The following is a 22576-nucleotide window of genomic DNA, read 5'->3' as shown; positions in this document are numbered from 1 at the left end:
ATTTTCTTTTTCCTCCCAAGCATCCTAAGTTTCCCAGCTCTGATTGGTTAATTGAATAGTGGCCACCTGCGCCTAGAGGTGTTGTCTTGTTACATCTGTTGGAGGCTACAGCACCACTCACAAGGTAAGCAAGCCACTGGCACAGCCCTCAAAATAAGTACTAGCTGTCGGTAAATGATCATTTTCTCTTGGTAAATAGGAAATGGTATGCATGTGGACAATCAAGAGAGCGCCTCTATTAGCTTGCAGCTAGACATTTTCACCCATGTACACTTGCCCCCTTAAATCTGCGGCCCTCATCCGGTTTCATATTCATATGCCAGCTAGGTCTGGCAGCGCCGGCCGTATAATACACAATAATGCATGTCCAGGTGGCAGCTAAAACAATTCTCCTTATGGCTCTTCTTCCTCGAGTTTGAAGGCATCAACAAATGGCTACAGTCTCTCAGGGGGCAGGGAAAAACCATGCCCAGGGAATTCAACTCCTACTTGCCGGGGACCACACAAGGAAGCCACCGGACCACCCCAATCCCCTTTGACCTGTTGAGCGCTTCCGACTCATGTGATGAATCAATGATTTCCCCCTTCCCCAAAAACCTCGACCTGGGACCTTCCTCATGTGGCCAGGGGAAGGAAGACGCATCCCAACCGCGACCCGTGAGGATCACATGGGGGAGGAAACAGGTCAGGAAGACAGGGAGATTCCTGTATTTAACTTTCCCCCGAAGCCCTAGTGTCTTAATGGCTTATTGCCAAGTAGAAAGAGTTAGAAAAGCTAACTTTGTTGCCAGGGACTTCAAGTCCTATAATTCCCTCAGTACTGGGAAGAGGGATACAAAGGAACACTGCTGGGGGAATTATCCCTTTATTTATGTAAATGACCTATACCTGAAGGGGACTGGAAGGCTTTAAAAGGCCCCTCAGGTGCAGGCATTAGAAGGAAGGAGTAGAGAGAGAAGGAGAACTGTGGAGGAGGAAGAAACAACGTAGCCGGTGGTTGCAGCTGAGAGGGAAGCCTGAAGCAAGAGAAGACGCAGAGACCAGAGAATTGCCAGAAGCCGGGGCGGGTCATGAGAGAGTCTGCCTGGGACTCTCCCCGTTACAGAGATTGCGCAGTGGAAAGCAGTAGCAGTGAGGTAAGTGTTCCATCTTGTGAGGGTCAAGGTGGTCAAGGTTGTTGGATTGCACCTGACCCTCCGAGGACTAGAGGAGGCTGTCCACCAGACCATGAGAAGCCACAAGCCATGAAGACCTGCGAACACCGAGCGCAGCATACACAAGCGACTTCCCCAGTGAGTTCACAGATTGCAAGTGACTCCGGAGCGCTCCAACGCATACCGCTTGCTCATAGCAGTCTGCTTCACTCGCAAGTGAAGCCCTATGGGGCAAACATGGGAATGGGGAAGGGCAATGGGAGAAGGGGGAATTACCGCCCCACCAACCTTGGAATAGGGCGGTAATTCCCCTTTCCACCAAGGCGGTGCCAGTATTTTACCGGCATGGAACAAGGTGCTAGTAGCACCTTGGTCCACCGCCATCCGTGTAATGAGGCCCATTGTGAATCAAATCATATGTTATATTGTTGAATTGAATTGCCATATATTTCCTTATTGCTTTTTCTGTTGTAATAATGTGAGGGTCAGATATCCTTTTGTTAGAGCTTTTCCTTTAGTTTACCTTAGGCAGGGAAATCCTTGTCAGGGTAGGAATAGTGAGGCGTTTATCCAGTCTTTTTATTTAATAGAATGGCTAAAGTTGAAACCTCTTTACAATGTTGTCCGCCTCTCATTTCTGACCCCTCACACTCATCACACCCTTTACACTAATCTCTCTTCCCATCTGTACTTTACCCCTCTATGGGTCACTAGCCTCCTATCTGTACCTGCCCTCCTACTTATAACCATCCTCCTATGCAAAATACTGGCATTTCCAATGGGCAAACCTTAACACTCCAAAGGGTTCCTTCATGCTTAACAATTTGTTTTAGAAAGGAGTTTACTGATAAACATGTAATCAGCTTTCCGTTTTAGGTGCTGAAATTGGTAGCGTCTCTTTGCGTTGTCCACCATTTATCCTCATCTTATCTATGGCTGGTAATAGCAGATGTGTATTGGAGAACATAACCTTCCCTATTTTGGTACATGCCTACACCACACATCCCCAAATGACATCGGGCGAAAGGCCAGTCTGCCCCCTCACTGGCATATTTTCTCACCTCACATCAGCTATTGCAATAAGGCTGCATGGTCTGAACTAGGGATCAGGATCGTGTTCATTAAGGGCAGAGTAAAGAAAAGACTCAGTGAGTCAATTCCCTGCTGTATTATCAGGTCTGAAAGCAAGTGTTGCAAGAAAATATGTCAAAGGCTGAAAGCACTGTAAAACAACACGGTTGTACTTTTAGAAGAAATAGAGAATGCTGGGACAAAAACACAGGTTATAGAGGATTATCTACCATCAGACTGTACATTCTCCTGTGGGAATGTTCTAAGACGTCTGGATAGATCAAATAACATGTCAGAGGTCAGTCTCCTGAGGAACTGGTCGTCTCCAGATACTCCAAGCTCAACAGTCTCGGGGACATAGCAAAAATATGGTTGGAAGGTTTAGAATTAATCTCAGAACGATGGTCTGGGGGGTTTCTCAGAGCAATCGCCAGAGGTTTAAGCCGACCTGCCAAGCCATTACAGAAAGGATAAAGACAACATGCACATCCGGCTTGGTCCCACCCCCCAAAAGGGCAGTCCAGCCCGAACTGCTAAGTCACATTTCTTGTGCATGAGACCAAATGCATCCCCAGGCATGTTTCGCTATCATTGGTCGATAGCTTGGGACTGTAGGCCCAGCAGGCAGGACAGCCACGTCTGGGCTTAGCCATCCCACTCGAGATGACAAAGCAAAAACAAAGAGGTGATGGTTGGATGGTTTAGAATTTATCTTAACCCTCTGGTTATTGCTCTGGGGAACCCTCCAGTCCATCTTACTTCACCTGCCAAGCCATTACAGAAAGACGTATGGTCTTTCCCCTTTTGCAATGGCCCAGAGCAATGCCAGAGGTTACGATTAATTCTAAACCTTCCAGCCATCACCTCTTGTTTTGCTATATCACCCAGTCAACGATATAGCATTCAATTGATATGTGCTCAGGTTACAGTCACACGGATATAGCACCAGCTAGCTTCTTGCAATACCTCCAGGAAGATAGTGCCTGGGTACGTATTCCTGATCCATGGTTATAGTACCAATTTCAAACTTAAGGATATGGGGCCCTTCCCCACAAGAGGGTTATCACGCCCTTCTCACTCCTAAGGTACCATGGTGTCCTTGTCACCGGCAGGCAGGTCCATCTCCTCCCAGGTGCATTTTGGGTTCAGCTCCTAGAACCTCCTCTCAGCTTCAGCAATAGGCCACGCTCCCCAGATGACTCAGGACCACCAAGACCTTTGCACTCCTGGATCTCACATTATCCTGCAGCATGCCTACTGGCTTCTGCGAGACTGCTTCTCCCCCCCCCTTCTCCTTCTGCACTGCACAGTTCCTAGCTGCCAGACAGTTTACTGCCTTATTACCTGGCCTTATATTGGCCTCAGCCCTTGCTTCTCCCCACTTTCCTTCCTTTAATTGGTCTTGCTCAATTACTCTTCATATGGGACCTTCACTTTGGTTGATTTTGTTAACTACTTCTTTTTCACCTCCAGCTTCATGAGCTCGGAAAGAAAACGGGATGGGCATCTTGCCTTCAGGCAAAAGCCACACGTATGTGCTGGATCAGCATTGCTTCTCATCTGTTCGGTTCAGCACTCTCCTGACTCGTCGTTTTTGGTATGTTTTGCATGTATTAGTTTGGAAGGATCCCAGTCAGCAGGCAGGGACCTGGGATTGCAAACACTCAATGCTTTCTGTTTTGGGCTAGCAGTTTCAGATGCCCAGTTCTTTCTTTACCACAGGGATCCTCTAGAACACACATGGTCTAGCCATGTCCATTCTACCAGCATTCTGCAGAGTAATCCGTTCAGGCTTTGAAAGAAATCCCGGTATTAAGTCCTCTGAACCCAGAGAAGCTAACAATACAGGAACGCCAAACTCTATGCTCTCCATGACACACGTATTGCCTAAGCCCACAGTGCGACAACTGCGGGCATCATCTTCTCCAACATGCACATAGGAAGGGGGGACTGCTTACTGACAGTTAAACTTTGAGTCTCCTAGCTCTGAGGCCACATCACTGAGGTTAGGACACCGCCAAGTACATGGAGAAGAGGTAGGTGGACTCGATCTATAGCACTCACCATGCACCGTCTCCAGGTAGCTCTATGCTATGGCGATTTTGCCCTAGTCGGTCAGCTTTTCAAGGGTGAAAGGGGACTGAACCAAGGACCCAACTGTGACGTGTACAGAAGGTGAACGGGGGTGCTGGGGACAACACCAATTATCTGTGAGGTCAACAATGACCTCTGGGGTTACTAAACCCACATTCATTATGAAGCACATATATATATATATATATATATATATATAGCACTCCAAGCCAGATAAATGCTGCATATAAGGGCCATAAGAACAGGTGTTTATATGAACCAATTTATTGCTTCTGAACCAGGTGCACAGGAATTAGTTACACTAAAGTCCAGCATTTCACTAGGACTTTGGATGCAGTGGCCCTCCTAATACTCTCTCATGAGAAGTGATGGTCACATGATCTAGTCCCACCGGAAGCTGAGCAGGTTTTCAGGGCGGCAGGTGCCGTCAAGCAAGCATCAGGAAACGTAGGATTGCATTTTTCACCTTGTCTGTGGTAGTTGGTTTTGAAACATTTTGAAGCGCTCTGCAATTTTTTTGAGTGGAACAATGCAGCATTTGAAGTTTACTTATTATTCCAAATTGAGAAAGGGGTCCCGGATTTGTAAGGGTGATTTTAACCTGGTAGTCGATCCAGAACTGGACTGGGAGTCGTATAGAGAAGGGGCTCATTCACCTGCGGTCAGGGGATGCTTGCGCAACCTTATTGCTAGGTTTGGCTTGGTAGACGCCTGGCGCACTCTGCAACCTAATGACAAATCCTTCACGTTTTACTCTCCACCCCACCAAACCTATTCCCATATTGACTACGTCTTTTTAGAGGGAGACCTCGAATATCTTCTGAGAGACTCTGCAATAGAGGTTATTGGCTGGTCGGACCATGATTTGGTCACAGTGGCCTTGGACCTGGGCGGCAGAGAGAAACGAGGTGGACGTGCAATGATGCGCTGCTCAAAGATGGTCCATTTAGAGATACCCTGGATAAGGAAGTAAGGGACTTTTTTGAGAGAAATTGCACGGAAGGGATGTCCTTGAACACCGTTTGGGAGGCAGCTAAAGCATCAATGAGGGTTTTGCTTATGGCCCAGTGGGCGGCGATGAAGCAGCAGAAATTGCTTAGGGAATCTCATATCAGAAGGGAAATACAGGCCAAGGAGTCCGAAGCAAGGAGATCACGAAATGACACCCCTGAGCTTAGGGAAGCCATCAGGACTTTGAGGCAGGAACTAAAGTCAGTGTGGCAAGAGAAAGCACTTACCCATTTACGATATGTAAAGCAAAGATACTTCCAAAAAGGGGATAAAGCCCATACACTTTTGGCGGCTAGACGCCGCAAGCAGAGAGCAGATAGAGTGGTCCCCAAGTTGCTTTCCCCCTCGGGAGAGATGGTGATAGAACTCTGCAAAGCAGGCGGTAATGGCCGAGGGGTCTATCAGCGGCTATATACCTCTGAGACTGCGCCCCAGCAGGATGGCGCTGTGGCCCCCCCACTCAGCGTTCGGTTTCTGCTGTTCCCGAATGCAGACCGGGAAAGGCTGAATGCGCCTATCACGGCGGAGGAGGTGGACGGGGCTATCTCGCACCTGAGGGCGGGATCGGCACCCGGGGCAGACAGATTCACCCCAGGGTTTTTCAAGAGAATGAAGGGTGCGCTTTCCCCATTTCTTGCCCGTTTATATAGTAGCATCATGGCCACGGGGGTGGCACCGGCCTCCTTCACGGAAGCCAGAATAATTGTGATCCACAAAGAAGGCAGGGACAAGCGGCTCTGCGAGTCGTATATGCCGATTTCCCTGCTCAACGTAGATGTTAAGGTTTATGCCAGCATTCTAGAGAGTAGGCTTAACCTGGTGCTCCCTCAACTCATCCATAGCGACCAGGTGGGGTATGTCAGGGGGACACAGGGGGGCGGACAACATTCGGAAGACGGACTTGATGGCATCCTCGCGCCCTGGGGACGTCAACCTCACATTGATTTCGGTCGACGCCGAAAAGGCATTCGACCGTGTTGAATGGCAATACATGGAGAGGATGTTGCAGCAGGCGGGCCTGGGCGCGGGCTTGGTTAGGGGTGCACTGGCCCTTTATAGGGAAACCCGTCCCAGGGTTGTAGTTAACGGGGTGGCGTTGTCCCAATTTACTCTGACCCGTGGCACCCGGCAGGGTTGCCCCCTCTCCCCCTGGTCTTTATTTTAACGATGGAGCCGTTGGCCCAAAGCATACAGAATAACTGCAGAATAACGGCTTGTTCGGGGTTCAAAAGAATACAAATTGGCGCTATTTGCAGATGACGTCTTGGTGTATGTTACGCACCCTGAGGAGTCAGTTCCGGCTTTGCTAGAACGAATTAAGTTATATGGTGTCTGGTCCGGTTTCCGCATTAACCGAGACAAAACCGTGGCCCTCCCTCTGGCAGAGATCTTCAGTGGATCAGATGGAGACCCGGCACAGTGGGGGCCTCAAAACCGCTCAAAGAAGTATCCGCTACTTGGGATTCACGATTACCAAGAAGCTGGACGACTTGTATGGGGCTAATTATACCCCACTCTGAGCGGCCATACAGGCGGAAATAGGGTGGTGTGGTAAACTTGTGGTGGGCTGGGAGGTTCACCTCCATAAAAATGAATTTGCTTCTGCGTCTCGTTTTTATTTCAGTCGCTCCCTGTTCTGCTCGCTGACTCTTTCCCAGCGACAGTCAAAAGTGCACTCCTGGCCTTCCTATGGAACAGGAAACGACCCCGAATTGAGGGGGTTCTTACAGACAAGAAATGGAAGGGGCAATTGCAGCGCCCGCTCACGGAGTTTGAGGTAGTCCGGGACACCCATAGTGGCACTAAGGGGCTGATTACTAAGATGTATAGGGCTCTCCTGGGGAGGGGACACTTACCACCGCCCAGATGTAAGGCGAAGTGAGATGCAGAGTTGGGATGGGTTGAGAATCAAGAGGGTTGCACAATTGCAGACTCCTCGTGAAGTGGCACCTCACACCCCAGCGTTTGGCGAAGATGTTTCCCAATGCCGCCCCTTAATGTTGTAAGGGCTGTTCTCAGATTGCTACATACTGGCACCAGTGGTGGAGCTGCCCCCGCATGCAAACGTTCTGGAAAGAAGTCCTGGGGTGGATTCAGCTGATAGAGGGTATACACAGGCCTCTCTCCCCTCTTCTAGTGTTGTTTGGGGTGGAGCATATTGATGACCACTATAGGGTCCTCCCTCACATGGCAAGGAACTTGGTTCTGGCCGCAAGGGTGTGTGTCACTATTAAATGGAAGGCTAGCTCTCCCCCCCACTCAATCTGAGTGGCTAGGTAAGGCCAAAGAAATGTATGACATGGAGAGCCTAACTGCGTTGGTTATGGAATCCCACTCACACCTAGATATGCAGCGGCTGCCCTTTTTGGAGTTCTTAAAGGAACGTCCAGCAGATTCCCCGAGCCCCGTTAGGGGGGCGCTTGGTACGCCATGATGTCAGTGGTCAGGCTCCTTAGTGATGCTACAAGTGTCGCAAGGCAGGTTGGATTGCTCCTACGATACCCTGTGATGCCAGATCCTGAGGTGGGAGGGGGTGCGGGGGGAGGGACCCAGTTGGGCGGGGGGGGGCTCTGTTACTATGTCTCCTGTTCTTCTTTTCTTTCTTCTGTCTTAGCCTGTTCTTTTGGGTTGGGGGCGGGGGGGAGAGGGGTAATTTCGAGAATGTCATTTGATGATCTTGATTGCATTATTGTTCTAAAAGTGTGTGTTATATGTTAAAGAGGGTCCGTCATGATTTCAATATAAACATTTAAAAATAGGAAGGAAGGGGGGATGGTGGGGTGGAGTGGGTGAAGGGCTGTTAAATGAAAACACTCGAAGGCAAAGAGACTTGCAGGGTTTAGAACGGTTTGAACACGAGAGTGGTTCTGAACATTAACAACAATCTGTTACCATTGTACTGTTTGGTTGGTTTGGTTGTACCTGTATGCCTTTGATCCAAAAATAAAGTTGTTTTAAAAAAAATGCAACCCAGTTGGGGGCCATTATCCCAGCAGAAGTACCTCTGTCGAATGGGCATTGCCTACTATCTAAAGGAAACCCTATATTAAACAGAGAAATTGCAGCCGCAGCAACCACTGGCAAGGAGCGGAGGTGAGCAAGAAGGGTCAGTTGCCCCCACCAAGATATCAGGGGCCTAAAAAGAGCTTGTGGCACTCAGGAGAGTCCTGTGGAGGCCTCTCCCCTCTAACTTAAACATTGTCACCATGAGTAAAGGGAGCCCTGAGAGATCAGGACTTAGAAGGGGCAGAGAGGGGTTGTCACTCAGGGTCTCACAGAGTACGGGGAAAAGCTGATTGGTGGAAGTGAAGGTGGGAGAAACTGCGGAAAAGAGCCCCTGTATCAATATTGAACAAGTGCACAGGACCTGATGGCAAGAGCTGCTCGGGGTGATCCAAGTTGGGCCCATATGTCCAAAACAAGGAGGAAGGTGGTGTCGGCAGCCCAGAAGACACCCCCAGGCGAGACAAAAGCCGAGTATCAAACAGCTGTGGAGTGCAGAGACATCCTTGCAGGCGTCCAGAAGTGGAGGAGGGGACAGTCGGAGCCCATCCATGTTGGAGACCACGGAGGAAGGGGCAATGTTACTATGCAAAGAAGCTATGCAGGGCTGGTTCAAAGAATTTCAGGCCTTCTTTCAGACCCAGTTTGAGACTTTAAAAGGAGGAAATGCAACAAAACGATGTGTCCAAGCTACGAGAGAGGACGGATACCCTGGAAAAATTAGTCCAAAATGTGGAGGACACGCAAAAGAATGATGAAGTCCTGCTCCCTGAAGTCCTCTCCCGCTTATCACATAACTTGGAGAACCAGTGTAAGGACCTAGAAAATCACTCATGGAGATCAAACACTAGGATGAAGAATCTTTCGGAAAACCCTAGGGGACAAGGACTTGAAGGATACAGTCCAGTAGCTCTTTGCAGACATTTTGGCAAATAGTTCAGAAGAATTGGTCCAGGTGGACCGCTTACATTGAGTAGGCCCACGGAGGGTGGTGGTACCTGGCTTGCGACCAAGGGGTGTCTAAGTGGCAACAACATTGTATGGTCAGAAAGAGCCGATCCTGAAGATGGCGAGAACAGCGGGTCAGGTGCAGATCAATGGAGAGAAAGTTCCATTATATCAAGACCTGGCACAATCTACGCTTAAAAAACTGAGAATCATGGGCCCAGTGGTAAAATTGTTGGTGCAGAACAAGTCTGATATAAATGGCCATCACCTTCGGCCTTCTCTATTCTTGAGAAGGTCGCCAACATAGGATTACAACATGCAAAGAAGGGGGAGCAGATTCTGAACCTACAGGAATAGAGTGTGGTCACCAGAGGGGGACAACGCAGGAGAGAAAAAGGGTATAAGAAGCCATGGGAGTGGAGAACTATATGGTCGAAAGCCAAGTGGGGCAGCAAGACTTGAAGAACGGGGACGGACCCTGACCGATGGACAATTTATTAAGGGAGACTTTTGCAGGAGGAGAAAGCTGTCATTTTTTTAACCCTGGTGTTGGGGTAAGACTTTAACACGTTTATGAATAGCATGCGGCCCTAGGGTTTTAAGGGTGGGAGGCGGTGGGGCTTGGAATCCTAAGTGGGGTTTAGTATTCCCCACAATGTTTCTCTGGGTAATTTCGAGGGTCAAGCACGGCAGACACTATGTGCGGAAGAACATAGGAAAATGGGCCTTGCTCAGAGGATGGAGAGGAGGGGGGGGGGAGGACTTCAAGTTGAGGGTATTATTGGTTGGTTGGGCTGGTGGGGTTAGAGAGAGAGCTACTAGGGATTCATGATTAAGAGGTAGAGGGGAGAAATGGGGATCACAATGATGGGGAAATCTCTTAACACCCCAGTTAAGAGGATGACATTTGAAAGCTGGTGCGGGGTGACAACCCGGATATTATCATGTATCAAGAAACCCATATACGCCAAAGTGACAGACGGGAATTGAGAACAGGGGGGGGGGGTACCTCAGCTGTATCCTGTGAATTCTAGAGAAAAGAAGGTAGGGGTGTTGAGAGCATTGCATGACAGGTTGGGGGCCATGTTTTGGAAACCCGGCTAGACCGGGTGGGGAGATCCCCGTTTCTGAAGGTTGCCTTGGAGTTGCCCATAATTACGCTAGCTACGGTATATGCCCCAAATATGAGCCAGGGCGGCTTTTTGAGGAGGGTGTTAGCAAGACTGGAGGAGTTTGCTAAAAGGGACATCATTTTAACAGGAAACTACAACATGGCGTAGGAGCCTCTAATAAATAGGAGCACTTGACCTACGCAACACATATTGGCCTCCTCCAAACCTCTTTAAGCAAAAAATTACAACGCTGGCCATCCACGATGTTTGGCGAACTGTAAAGTTACAGGCATAGGGATTCACATATTTCTCGCAGGTTTATTCATCTCTGTCCAGGATAGACTATATGTGGGCTTCTATGGGCTTGGTGGGGAAAGTGAACAAGTGGACGCGAGATCAATATCTATGTGGATTCATGCCCCGATGTCAATGTCGATTAAGTTGGGGGAATTCAGGGGGGGTTATGCAAGTAGCAGTTCCCATCAGAATTATTGCACAATCAGGTACAGCTAGAACTAATTAAGGGAAAAATAGAAACAGTATTTTTTCAAAAATGAGACCCCCAGACTCCACACATGGGATCGTATAGGATGTATTTAGGGCTGTAATGAGGGGCCAGGTGATTGCAATGAATGCGGCTAAGGACAAACAGATGGCAATGGGCGAAAGAGCTAGAGGGGAAACTAAAGAACCCTCAAGACAAAAAGGGCCAAAATAACAAATTGGTGAGAGCAATAAGGCATATCCAAGGTCAATTAGAGACGCTTCGTACAAAGCAAGCAGAGAAAGCGCTTCTACACTCGAAGCAATGGTGCATATGAAAGCCAACAAGGAGGACAAGCTTCTTCCAGACAGCTGAGGTGTAAGGCCTGGTCTAGGACTATCATGAAACTTAAGGATGCAGCAGGGGAAAAGAGGACCACAAATGAGGAGATTTCAGCACCTCTCGGAGTTAGAAAAAGAGACATTAAATGAGGACAAAGAAGAGAAGGTGAGAAAGGTGATCAGGCCCCTTCTAAAAACTAAGGCCCCGGGTCCAGACGGGTACTCAGAAGGCTTCTATAAACAGATTCAGGACTTACTAGCCCCTCGACTTACAAACTTATTTAATACTTTTAAGGCAAAGGGACAAATCAGGCAGACATTGATTGAAGCAAAGATGATAGTACTCCTAAAGCAGGAAGGCCCCTCCCTTCTGAGCTCTTAGAGGCCAATTGCATTGATCAACCTAGATGTCAAATTGTACACCAAGATCCTGGCAAACAGGTTGACGGAATTGATGCCGGAACTAATAGGACAAGACCAATCAGGGTTTATACCGCAGAGAAACTCAGGATAACATTTGCAGGGTTTGTCAACCAAGTTTCAGAATTCAGCGCTACTGGTGTCATTAGATGCCAAAAAGGCGTTTGACAGAGTGGAATAACCGTTGTTATTCAGCACTTCAGCATTCAAATGGTTAAGGAAAATCATATTTCCCCAACAATTCGGTTAGCAGTTAATGGGACTCTCTCAAATAAGGTAAACCTTGGGCGGGGTAATAAATAAGGCTTTCCCCCTGCTGGCTAGGGTTCGGGAAACACCTCCGGTAAATGGGACAGCCATGGTGGGAGAAGAGCATAAGATAATAGCATTTGCCGACATGTTCCTAGCATTGTCAAATCCTGAAAGCTCGCTACCGGCACTGCTGAAGGAATTGGAGGGGTTTGGATCAGTGTCAGGGTTGAGAATAAACAGACAGAAGTCGGAAATGCTGAACTTGTGGGTCAACCCAGACAGGATGAAGAGGTTGAGTTCCCAAACGCAGTTGAGGATTGCGGATAAGGGAATTTTATATTTGGGAACATCCTGCACGTCACCTGGCAGGAAGAAAGCGCACATCTCCTGCTCACGTGATAAGACAGGTTACACCAGGAGGATAAAGCCTGCCCACAATAACAGCCGGTGCTTCTGATTGAAGTTTCCTAGGACTTCTGTGTTCTGTTTCCTATGCTGTGCTAATGAATTGGATTGTAGCCCTCTTATACTTTGTTCTTGATCTGTTTCCTTTCGGGTTGACTCCGTCCGCATAGGGACTGCCTCTGCCTAACGTCCATTTCCCCATTTTCTGCCCGCACGTTGCTGACTTGGCCCGCATAAAGGACTGCCTCTGCCGAACATCCATTTCCCTGTTTGCTGCCCGCACGTTGCCGACTTGGCCAGCATAAAGGACTTCCTCTGCCTAAAGTCCATTTCCCCGTTTGCTCCCTGCACATAGGACTGCCTCTGCCGGACGTCCTTATCCTCGTTCGCTGTCTGCACCTTACCAACTCTGCCTGGATTACGTTCTGCCTCTTTTCCTGGAACAACAGATGGTAGAACATTCCCCATTTCCCTGTACCATCTCTCAGGAAATTGTACTCACTAGGACCAGAGACGCTTGCTGTGTGTGTCTTCTTCCACATAGGCGTCCTCGTGCCATTGTGGTAGGTTGTGCTGTCGGGACAGGAGTCTGGAACTACATGGTCTCAACCTTGACATTACTAGTATTCTGGTAAGAATATTCTCCTCCTTCTGAATTCAAGCATGGTCTTCTTTTTCTGTTGTATCAGGGTCATTGGTTGTATTTGTATTTGTATTTATTGAAGTTATATAGCCCTTTAATCCAAAGTGCTTTACATAAGAACAGGCAAAATACAACAAGCATAAGATGGTAATTGAATCATAACACGAAAACAGTTTAAAGAACAATTTACAACATTGAGGGGGTAGGGAGGGGCATGGTGAGCAAGGGAAGGAAGGAGTTAGTGGGGGTAGGAGCGGGAGAAGAGGGAATGTGAGATTGAATGAGGAAAAGGAGAGGAAAGAGTGGGATTATGTGAGAGCAGGGAGTGGGGAGGAGGAGGTAGAAAGGGATGGGAAGAGCAGTGGTAGGAGGTGAGGAATGAAGGTGAGGGAGAAGGACGAGAAGAAACGAAGGGTGCTAGGGAGGTGAGTGAAAGAGGTAAGATTTGAGAGACGAGCGAAAGGAAGGGAAGGAGGGGGAAGAGCGGATGTGAAGGGGGAGGCGGTTCCAGTGGAAGGGAGCAAGGAGTTGGAAAGATCGGAAATGGGAGGGGGCACAGGGAGGTGGAGGAGGAGAGAGTAGGAAAAGATAAGCAGAACGGAGAGAACAAGAAGGGGTATAGAAAGCTAGAAGGGAGGAGAGATAGGGGGGGGCAAGACCATAGGGGGATTTGAAGACAAGACAGAGGAACTTGAATTTGAGATGGGAGTGAAATGGGAGCCAACCTAGAGAGAAGAAAGAGGAGGAGATGGAATCGAGGGGTGAGAGAAGGCAGAGAGTGTGGATGGCAGAGTGGTAGATGGATTTGAGCCGGGAGAGATGAGAGGAGGGGAGTCCAAAGAGAAGGGAGGAACAGTAGAAGAGCCTGGAGAAGATGAGGGAGGTAATTAATAGTAGCGTGAAAGGTAAGGAGGGGTTGAATTTTACGAATGTTGTAGAGGTGAAAGCGACAAGATTTGGTTGTTCTGTGTTACCTCAGGTGTCTGTACTTGGAACTCTTTGGGGACATAGCATCACCTACCTGCCCCCCTACGTAACTAGCCTGGCTTGCCTTCACATCTTGAGGTTGGTTTCCTTTCTGTCTTGGAGGCGGGGTATCCCTTAATCACATTCCAGTTGTATTGATAATCCTTTCTTGTTTCTACAGCCGGTGTGTCTCTCCTCTTCCAACTACTAGATCCTTCTGTCTGTTAATTTTACACAGCAGAGGGTTACAATAGTAGGAAGAATTCTTCAGCTACTATTCAGGCTTCCTTGGGTCGTCTCTCCCTCCACGCTATGTACAGTTTTGGCGGTGAGTCCTAACACTGTACTATTTCCAAGCATTGCCCATTAGGGTTCCGAAGGTATTTCGCTCTCTCACTAAATCATTGGCTTCCTATATATGGAGTAATGTCCACCATGACGGCTTCAAGAAGTCGAGGGGGTTTGGTTTCCCACATTTTCACAGATACTTCGAGGCAGCTTAATTGAGGGCTGTGCGAGAGTGGTTTGCAGACAGCCCACAGAAAATGTGGGTCAGGCAGGACAGGGCAGGGCATCTCACAGGCTTTCAAAACCTCATGTCAAACCACTACTCAAAAACCCCAGCCTCGATCCACACTCCACATCAAGCTACCGCCCAATCTCCATCCGATTCATTGCCAAACTCATTGACAGTGCAGCATATAAGCAACTTGACCTCTTCACAAAAGCCAACAGACTCCTTTACCCAGCCCAATCGGGGTTCCGACCCTGCTGATTCAGAAGGGTGTGCTACACTCATACTCCTGGATACCATCGGCTACACAATACTCACAAATAGACTCCTCAAACTTGGCATTCAAGATTCCGCCCTTAATTGGATCACCTTTTATCTCCAATCGCTTGCAAAACATTCTTGCCCCACCTTTCTCCTCTGCTTCTCACCCAGTTACAAAAGGGTAGCCTTCCTTTCACCCCTCCTCTTCAACCTCTACCTAAGCCCAATGCCAGCTCTGATCCGCTCACACAACATTACCTGCTACAACTACACAGATGAAACCCAGATAATAGTCAAAAACCAGGACTCCAGCCTTCCCTCTTCCCGACCTCGCCTCTGCCCATTCGGATATCTACCTATGGATGGCGACCAACCACCTTATCCTCAACCTTGGGCTAATCAGAAATCTTAATATGCATTAAAACTGCTATGATTCCCCAACATTTACCTTGGGCAATTGCCCTGAGAGCTCCACCCGTCGCCTCCAACTGCGTTAAAAATCTTGGATGCACCATGGACACAGACCTCCCTCTCTCTCCAAACACATCAACTCCATATCCAGAACCTACCACTTCCACATCCTAAAAAAATCTTTCCCTACCTCTCCGATCCTCAAACAGTCTCTGCAGTACTGGCCCTCATCATGTCCCGCCTACATTATGCCAACTCCCTCTATCTCTGCGTACCAGCTCAGGAACCACCAACAAGTCCAAGACGTAGCAGCCAGACTGCTCCTTGCCCTCTCGGCCAAAGAACACATCAAACCTGCACTCAGAGCACTGCACTGACTCCCCATTAGCCTAAAAGCAACCTTCAAAGCCATGTGCATTACAAACCGAGCCCTTCATAATACAGGACCTAAGTTCCTTCGGAACAAAATCATCCACTACCAACCCCCTAGAAACCTCAAACCTGGCTCAGCTCTCCTCCTCGCTATTCCCCTTACCACTCCACCAGAATTGGCGGCTCGACTTTCTTCATCCTAGCTCCCACCATCTGGAACACTCTTCCTCTGCACATCTGCTGCATCAGGAAACTTTGCTTCAAAAAAGTCCTCAAACCCTGCCTATCTACCACATTATCCTGAAACCCCTGCCTAAAATCGTCCAATTCCCAACCTGAACTTAGAAACTCTCAGCACCTGGCGGCAACAGACACTATTGCGGCAGCCAGGACCACACACATCATCATACACCAGCCATGACCCAGATTTCCCACAAGCATCCCCTAGCTGAATCACAGTTCTTCATATAAGAAATTAACAGGATTGATTAGTCACTGCACCTGGCATGTACGGGAAAACAGGCAAATCACAATTAAAGTGGTTGTGATAGAATCATCATCATCACGATTGGACAGATTGGGATGCACTGTGGGGATTTGTCACGGGAGGACGTGAGCCATGTCCATGTCTCGCACCAGTAGACCAGGTGGAGGCTCCTTGTGCATCACTCCAGGAGTGCAATCAAGAACTAGCCCCGGGATCACTCTGGAAGGACTTGAGGAATGGGCAGGTATTGTGCATGTATGAGCTATAGGATAGGCCGCCCATCCTAAAGGTAACAACGGAAATGGTTCAGTAAGCGCACGATATCTGTACAGACTCACAGCGCAATCCGCCTGGAAGTACAACCCATCCTCCTCTTGTTGCAAATAGTTTGAGCATTGACAGTCGCTAACCATTTTATTGCAACCGCAAGGATCAAAAGAAGCCAATACCTGAGTGGGCTCACAAACAACAAATCACCACTGAATCTGCTAGGTACGTACAAAACACTCCAGTGGACACTGGCAACAGCCATGGCTACCCGCACACATCAGAATACAGCAAGGACTATGACAAAATTAGATCATGAAATTAATTTCATTCTCTGTCTGCCTACACCAAAGTGCGCCTCAACTCCTCTGACATCAGAATGCAGCAAAGACGTATGACAAATTCGAGCACGCTGAACCCACAGCGAGTCTCTAGCACTCATGCCATCTCCCGACTCCTCTCAGCACCCATCCACATACCTGACTGCATGGGTTGCTCTCTAGCGGAGCCTGGCCAGCCTTGCTAAGCCTTATTTGGCCAAATGCACACACATCCTAATTTTACTCCATGACCTCCAACACTCTGTACTACGGTCCACCGAGGGCGTTCCCACAACCAACGCATTGAGGCTATAACAATGGTAAAAGACGCTTTATAAATGACAAGTACAATACAATATAATACAATAAGGCACAGATGCAGGAAAGTCGTAGTTCCAGAGGATTTCTCCTCCAACAAGTAAGTACAGACTTTAGAGTTAGTGAAAGTGTTCAGGGACCGTAGAAGGCTCCTTAGACGTGTTCCATTGCTAGGGCCGGGCAAACAGTATGGGCGAAATTCCAACTACATAAACGCCACACAGGAGCGACACAAGACTTTAGGTATTACCCTCAGACACACAGTACCTCAACAGTGAAGAACTTGCAGACTGACGCCTTTAAGATGCAGCAGCACAGGAGCCGGTCTCTGGATTCTTGATCGTGGTGAAGAAAGAACGGACACCGGATGGAAACTTGCAGCAGCAGTCGACAGAAAAGGCTCCCAACAAAGAATTCTTCAGTGCTTCTTGCAGCTATGTGGATTTGGCGCATTTTTCAAGGTACCATGTGTGGAATAGTTGTCGCTGATCTATTTGCCTTGCTATCTCGGCTCAGCACTGTGGTGAGGAGACTTCAAGAAGTGGAATCTGGCTTCTGAAGGTCCAGCAGGAGTGCACCAAAGTTTCAGCGAGATTGATTCACAGGAAGACATTGCATCGTACTCAGCCTGCGGTATTTGCAGCCCAGGAAGGACAGAGCTTGTTGTGCGATGGCTCGAAACGTGGGTCTTCTTGAGTCTGGTTGAAGAAGGGGTCAGCACAGGCAGCAGTTGCACAGAAGGCATCTCTGTTCGCTGGAATCCGCTACAGTCGTCTTCTGTTCTTCCTCGTAGGATTCTGCTCCAGTGGTCGAATTGCCTTCAGCTTCCAGATCCAGGCCATTTATCCAGGAACACAGCCAATCAGCCCACATGCTACATTCAAACTTTGGGGGGTGACTAGCCTTTAAGGACAGGCAGCCTCCCGGTAAGGACAGGTTCCGGGCAGCATACTAGAAGTCCAAGGCCAGCAGAGTTTGGGACTCTTTCCCTCATTTCTTGTTTTCAAAGACACTTGGAGCCTTGATAGGCTACACAACGGCTTCCCGCCAAAGACAAAAATTCAACCAGGACCTCCCCCTTCCCGGGCGTCATAAGAAGGATCAAGCAAGGACACGCACACTAAAAATTCTAGACCAAAGTTGACCCTTCTGTGCATTACCGGGGTTGGTTTGACAGTCTGAAAGTAAAAATCACACAAAAGTCGGTAGAACACGCCCACTGCCACCAGACATAATAGTAAGCTTGTCACTGTAACAGAAATGTTACAGGAGCAATGAGAAAGGGGATACTATGCATCTCCTCAGCACTCCACATAGGATGGTGGTGTGCTGATTTCACAATGGCGATTGGATAAAGTATATGACGTATCCTTCTACCCTTGGGAACAGTAGTTCACAAAAGGAACCCAAGAGAAAACAAAAGGGGAGGCCATGGGGCACCCCAGGAGACTGCACAGGAAGTGCTGTGTGCTTCAATAGGAAAATGCAGATGCCCAAAAAGTTAAAGGAAAGTAGAATTTCAAAAATAAAGTATGGAGAGTCAAAGTTTACACCCATAAAAAGAGTAAAATAAAGGGTGAGTGGGGGGAGGAGGAGAATATTCCCACTCACTCAGGAACATAGAAAAATAATTTACAATTCCAGCGAAAAGTGTCAGGGTTTCGCAGGTGAGGGAGATTTACCATAGTTTGAAAATCGAACCTAACAATTGGGATACAAAAAAAGCATGATCAAGCGGACACAAAGGTTTATCTTGCATTTAGAAATTGGCTATCTGTGCATGGTACCACGTACCACAATCTCATACGGTGGCAACAGTAAACAATTTCTGTATGCATGACCTATTCGCATGTATTGATCGAGAGAACGGAAATTTTGAAGAGTCAATGATTTGCGCCTTCAAGGGACCTGCTCAGTGGCCACGCAACCTCTGTCAACTAGCCAAACGTTGTGATAGGTTATCTTAACCATTGTGGCATTGCTCTTGGGAACCTTCAACACCATTGTTTTTTTGGCTGTCTGTGCCACTGCAGAAGGGGACCAGCCATATGAAAATCAGTCGTGGTCCTGCCACTAATGGGCACGTTCCAGCCCGGACTGCTAGGCCATGTCCGATCTGCACAAAAAATAAGTCTCCGTAGCTGAGAGAGGACATTTCAAGACGTGTGCCCCTTGCTCACTGTGCCATACGGAACAAAGCAACACCTTAATGATAAGGTAGAGCAATGCCAAAGCTTGTCTGGGTTGCTCGTGTTTCTGTGCAGAAGGGTTGTGACCTGGCAATTCTGGCTGAACTGCTCCCATTCGTGAAAAATGTGCACAAGGCTATTCCCCTATTGCATGGCTCAGACAGGCTAAAAATCTGTGGTGTGGAAGGTGGCAACGAGCACTGCCAATGGTTATGATTAATTCACACCTTTCCACCCATTAAATGTTTGGGCTGCAATACGGAGTTAGCTCTGAAGTATGGACTGCAAGACTCGATGATTCAAAATCTGGAAGATCTGAGTCAATCTGAAGGGGAAAGAATCGAACAATTGACAGTGAAAATAGAAGAAAGATGGAAAAACGGATATGTTCAGCAAACAACGTAGATACGTGCAATTTTTAGGACAAATAGACACTATCCACCTGCACACAAACAAGGTAACGATTGGTCATCAGTGATATTATATAATGACACTCGTCTCTCAAGCTTTGAGGCGAGGAGCCAATTCTTTGAACTGTGCTGATACAAAAGCATCTGTCCTGGGAATCCGTACAAATGTACGAATTAAAAAAAATACGAACATGAAGAAATACCGAATATGGCATGCAGGGGTATGGGGGGGGGGGGAGCAGCTGCACACTTCACATGTGCCGCCAGAAGGTAAGTAAAGGGTAGGTGGAGCGGGTGGTCCACAATGGCCTTATTGTGTGCATCGTTTCATATCCATAGTCAATTACAACTATGCTCTCACTGGATGTAGGGTAGAACACAGTGAGTGCTAAATTCTCACTATTGACAGTATACACATTATGTGACCAGCTAGATGTTCTGGAATTCAATGGTGTAGGATCATGAGAATTTTAGTAGAAAACGTCTGGATGGCCACATAATGTGCAAAATATGCAGCAGGACTCTGCACCCTTTAGATCACCAGATGTTTTTCATTGCAACTCTCATGAGCACTAGCCAGTATAGTCACTGGTAAGGGATCATGGGGGTTATAGTCTATGGCATCTGGAGAGTCACAGGTTACAGAGCCCCGATATATACTGCATGGAGTACTCTCATCTAAAGCTCTTTCTTGGCTGTGGACTTTTTACTGTGATGATGGCTCTATTCTACTGCATGATAACTATTTCATGATGCTCTACTTTATGATGCTCTACTTTCAAATGAGCGTGACACTATATCTTTAATTGCCTTTTCCACCCAAGGGGCGAGAGAGTTGCAATGTCTATACACAGCTTAAAGAACTTAGCATATAATCAGTGGGTAACCATCGGGGAAAATTCAGTAAGTTCAGCCCTACAAATAATGGGCATATCGGACACTGGCAAAAAATAGGCAAATACTCCCCACAAATAAAAATAGTAGAAATACTCCCAGCTAAATTAGGAAACAGCCGCGTAGAAACTTTCACCCCTGCTTTCACCCACACAGCTCCATGGATATATTTGGACCAGTAGTACACTTAGTACCACAGGAAGAAACCACGATCATAGCTGCCTGATCGGAAGAAGTAACCATGTATCTTTTAATGTGCATAATAACTAGATGCTAAGAAATAATTAACAAACATATGACCGTTTTTCATTTAAAACATATTTTAACTTATAAAATACTGTCATTAGAAATTGGACATACATTTTTACTCCCAACTTTAAAAAAACAGTGCCGCGCAACACAGGTTCAAATCCCGATCCCGCGCGTACAAACCATGGTATCAAGTGTGTTATAAATGAATACTAATCCAAAATAAATAAATAAAATAAACCATACAAGCAACTGTCTTGAAGCTTTATTCTTGGGCTGCTTATTGTAACCCTGAAGCAAGTCTTCTTAAGTATCCATTATAGCGCTTTGATGCCTGTGGGCTGCAGTGCGCTCTACAAATCCAAAATAAATAAAATCTCTTTATTAGGGCGAATATTGTGACCAATCAAAACAGAAGAGTACATTATTCACTTAAAAGGGTACTTACTGAATCACTATGGGACAGTTTAAAATGTAAAATTGTGGACATTATAATATTGCCATAATGCTCTTTGCTTTTGGGCAAACCGGCAGGATTGGGTTATATGAAGAGATACTTTGCTGCGCATCATGGCCGGGAGCCACGCCCCTTGGCTCCTCCCCTCCAAAGAGGTGACAGTTCCCCCAATACATGTTTTCCATTTCCATCACTGGTGCTAAACTCTGTACCACGAGAGGTTGTGGTTAGAGGAAAAGCATTAAAGAATTGTCCATTCTACTACTATGAATTAGCTGTAGAGTTGCACAAAGGCAGATAATATGGGGGCTGTACAGCATGTCCCAGGACACGTGAGATAAATGGGCACTAAATATAGAGCACAGTGCAGCGATCCGAGACTTGGCTTAGAAAAGGAAGAGTACAAGTATACAGGAGGTAGGATGTATACTGCACACATGTGGAGGGCTGGGTGTTGTATTGTGGATGGGTCCATACACTGTAAAATGGGTGTGTTGTCGGAACTGTCTTCAGTGAGCTTCATACTGGCTTACCAGCAGTATAGTGAAGACCTGTGGAATTTTACAAGAGGTCAGGCCAATGCATAGGAGGCCTTGGGACCTGTGTGATATTATACTAATACAGGTATAAACGTGAATGTCACAGGAAGAGCAGCTCACCTGCAGGTTAAACACCTGGACGGGCAGAGGCATCCTCCTCTTCAGCGACAGCCACAACCTCAATCTCCGCAACCACTTCCGGGTCAGACATTATTTCCGGATTATGGGTAATGCAGCACCCTGTCGAGATGACGTTGAAGCATGGGATCGATGTCCCCTCCACGTTAGAAAACCCAACTCAAGATGGCCGCCGAGTAATGCTTTAAATGATGGTATCATGACAGCGATGCTTTAAGAAGGAACTGAAGAACGAACTTCTTCATTGACGGAAACTCCATGCTATGGAAACATGTTAGGGAAAATGTTTTAGACCCTTACGCTGTTATGGGTGCTGGCAAACCATGTATCGGAACACTTGGTGAGAATACCACGGAACATGAAATCGCGCAGTTAAACCCCCGTGATCGTAGACGTACCCTAACAGATGAACAGCATAGCTCTCAACTCACCCGCTTTTGGCGGTTGTCGCCCGCCTTGAAAGCAAATGAATCACCCGCCAAGTCACCCATTCACTTCTATGAGCCCCTCACCCGCCAAAAAGAAAATCACGTGTTTTCACCCGCCATGGTGATAAAAAAGGTTCTGAGCTATGGAACAGCGATGCGTATTTAGCGTGATAATTAAACCGACTGGAGAGGAGCGCGAACTGATTCTGAAGTGCATGCAAAGTCAGAAGTCAAGTGCCAACCGCCATAAATAAATATATGGCTGGCAGTGGCTGCGAGGGTGTTCTCGTACATCTCAACTCACACACTTTTGGTTGGTGCCACCCGTAACCCGCCCAGGCTGCCAACAGTTCACTCAACTACCAAGCCCCCCCACCACCCTCCCATTCACTTCAATGGGCTCTTATCCGCAAAATCG

At 47.6% G+C, this 22576-nt stretch overlaps 1 protein-coding gene across 2 annotated transcripts in view; it reads right to left on the bottom strand.

Annotated features, from left to right (window-relative positions):
• GPS1 (G protein pathway suppressor 1) overlaps positions 1-22293 on the bottom strand; it is a 559228-nt gene extending 536935 nt beyond the window's left edge. The window contains exons 1-2 of one of the 2 annotated variants that reach the window (XM_069655322.1): positions 22162-22293; positions 21713-21991 (exon numbers count right to left, since the gene is read on the bottom strand). In XM_069655322.1, coding sequence (XP_069511423.1) covers positions 21713-21745 — 33 coding nt within the window. In that variant the 5' untranslated portion in view covers positions 21746-21991; positions 22162-22293. The remainder of the gene's footprint in view (positions 1-21712; positions 21992-22161) is intronic. The other variant, XM_069655320.1, reaches the window with a different exon arrangement.
• Between the last annotated feature and the right edge of the window lie 283 nt (positions 22294-22576).

This window comes from Ambystoma mexicanum, chromosome 3q (genome assembly GCF_040938575.1).
Source record: "Ambystoma mexicanum isolate Mex_15411 chromosome 3q, UKY_AmexF1_1, whole genome shotgun sequence".
NCBI classification, from domain to species: domain Eukaryota; kingdom Metazoa; phylum Chordata; class Amphibia; order Caudata; family Ambystomatidae; genus Ambystoma; species Ambystoma mexicanum.
Note: the sequence above shows the minus strand (reverse complement) of the source record. Positions and strands in the feature narration are given on the sequence as shown.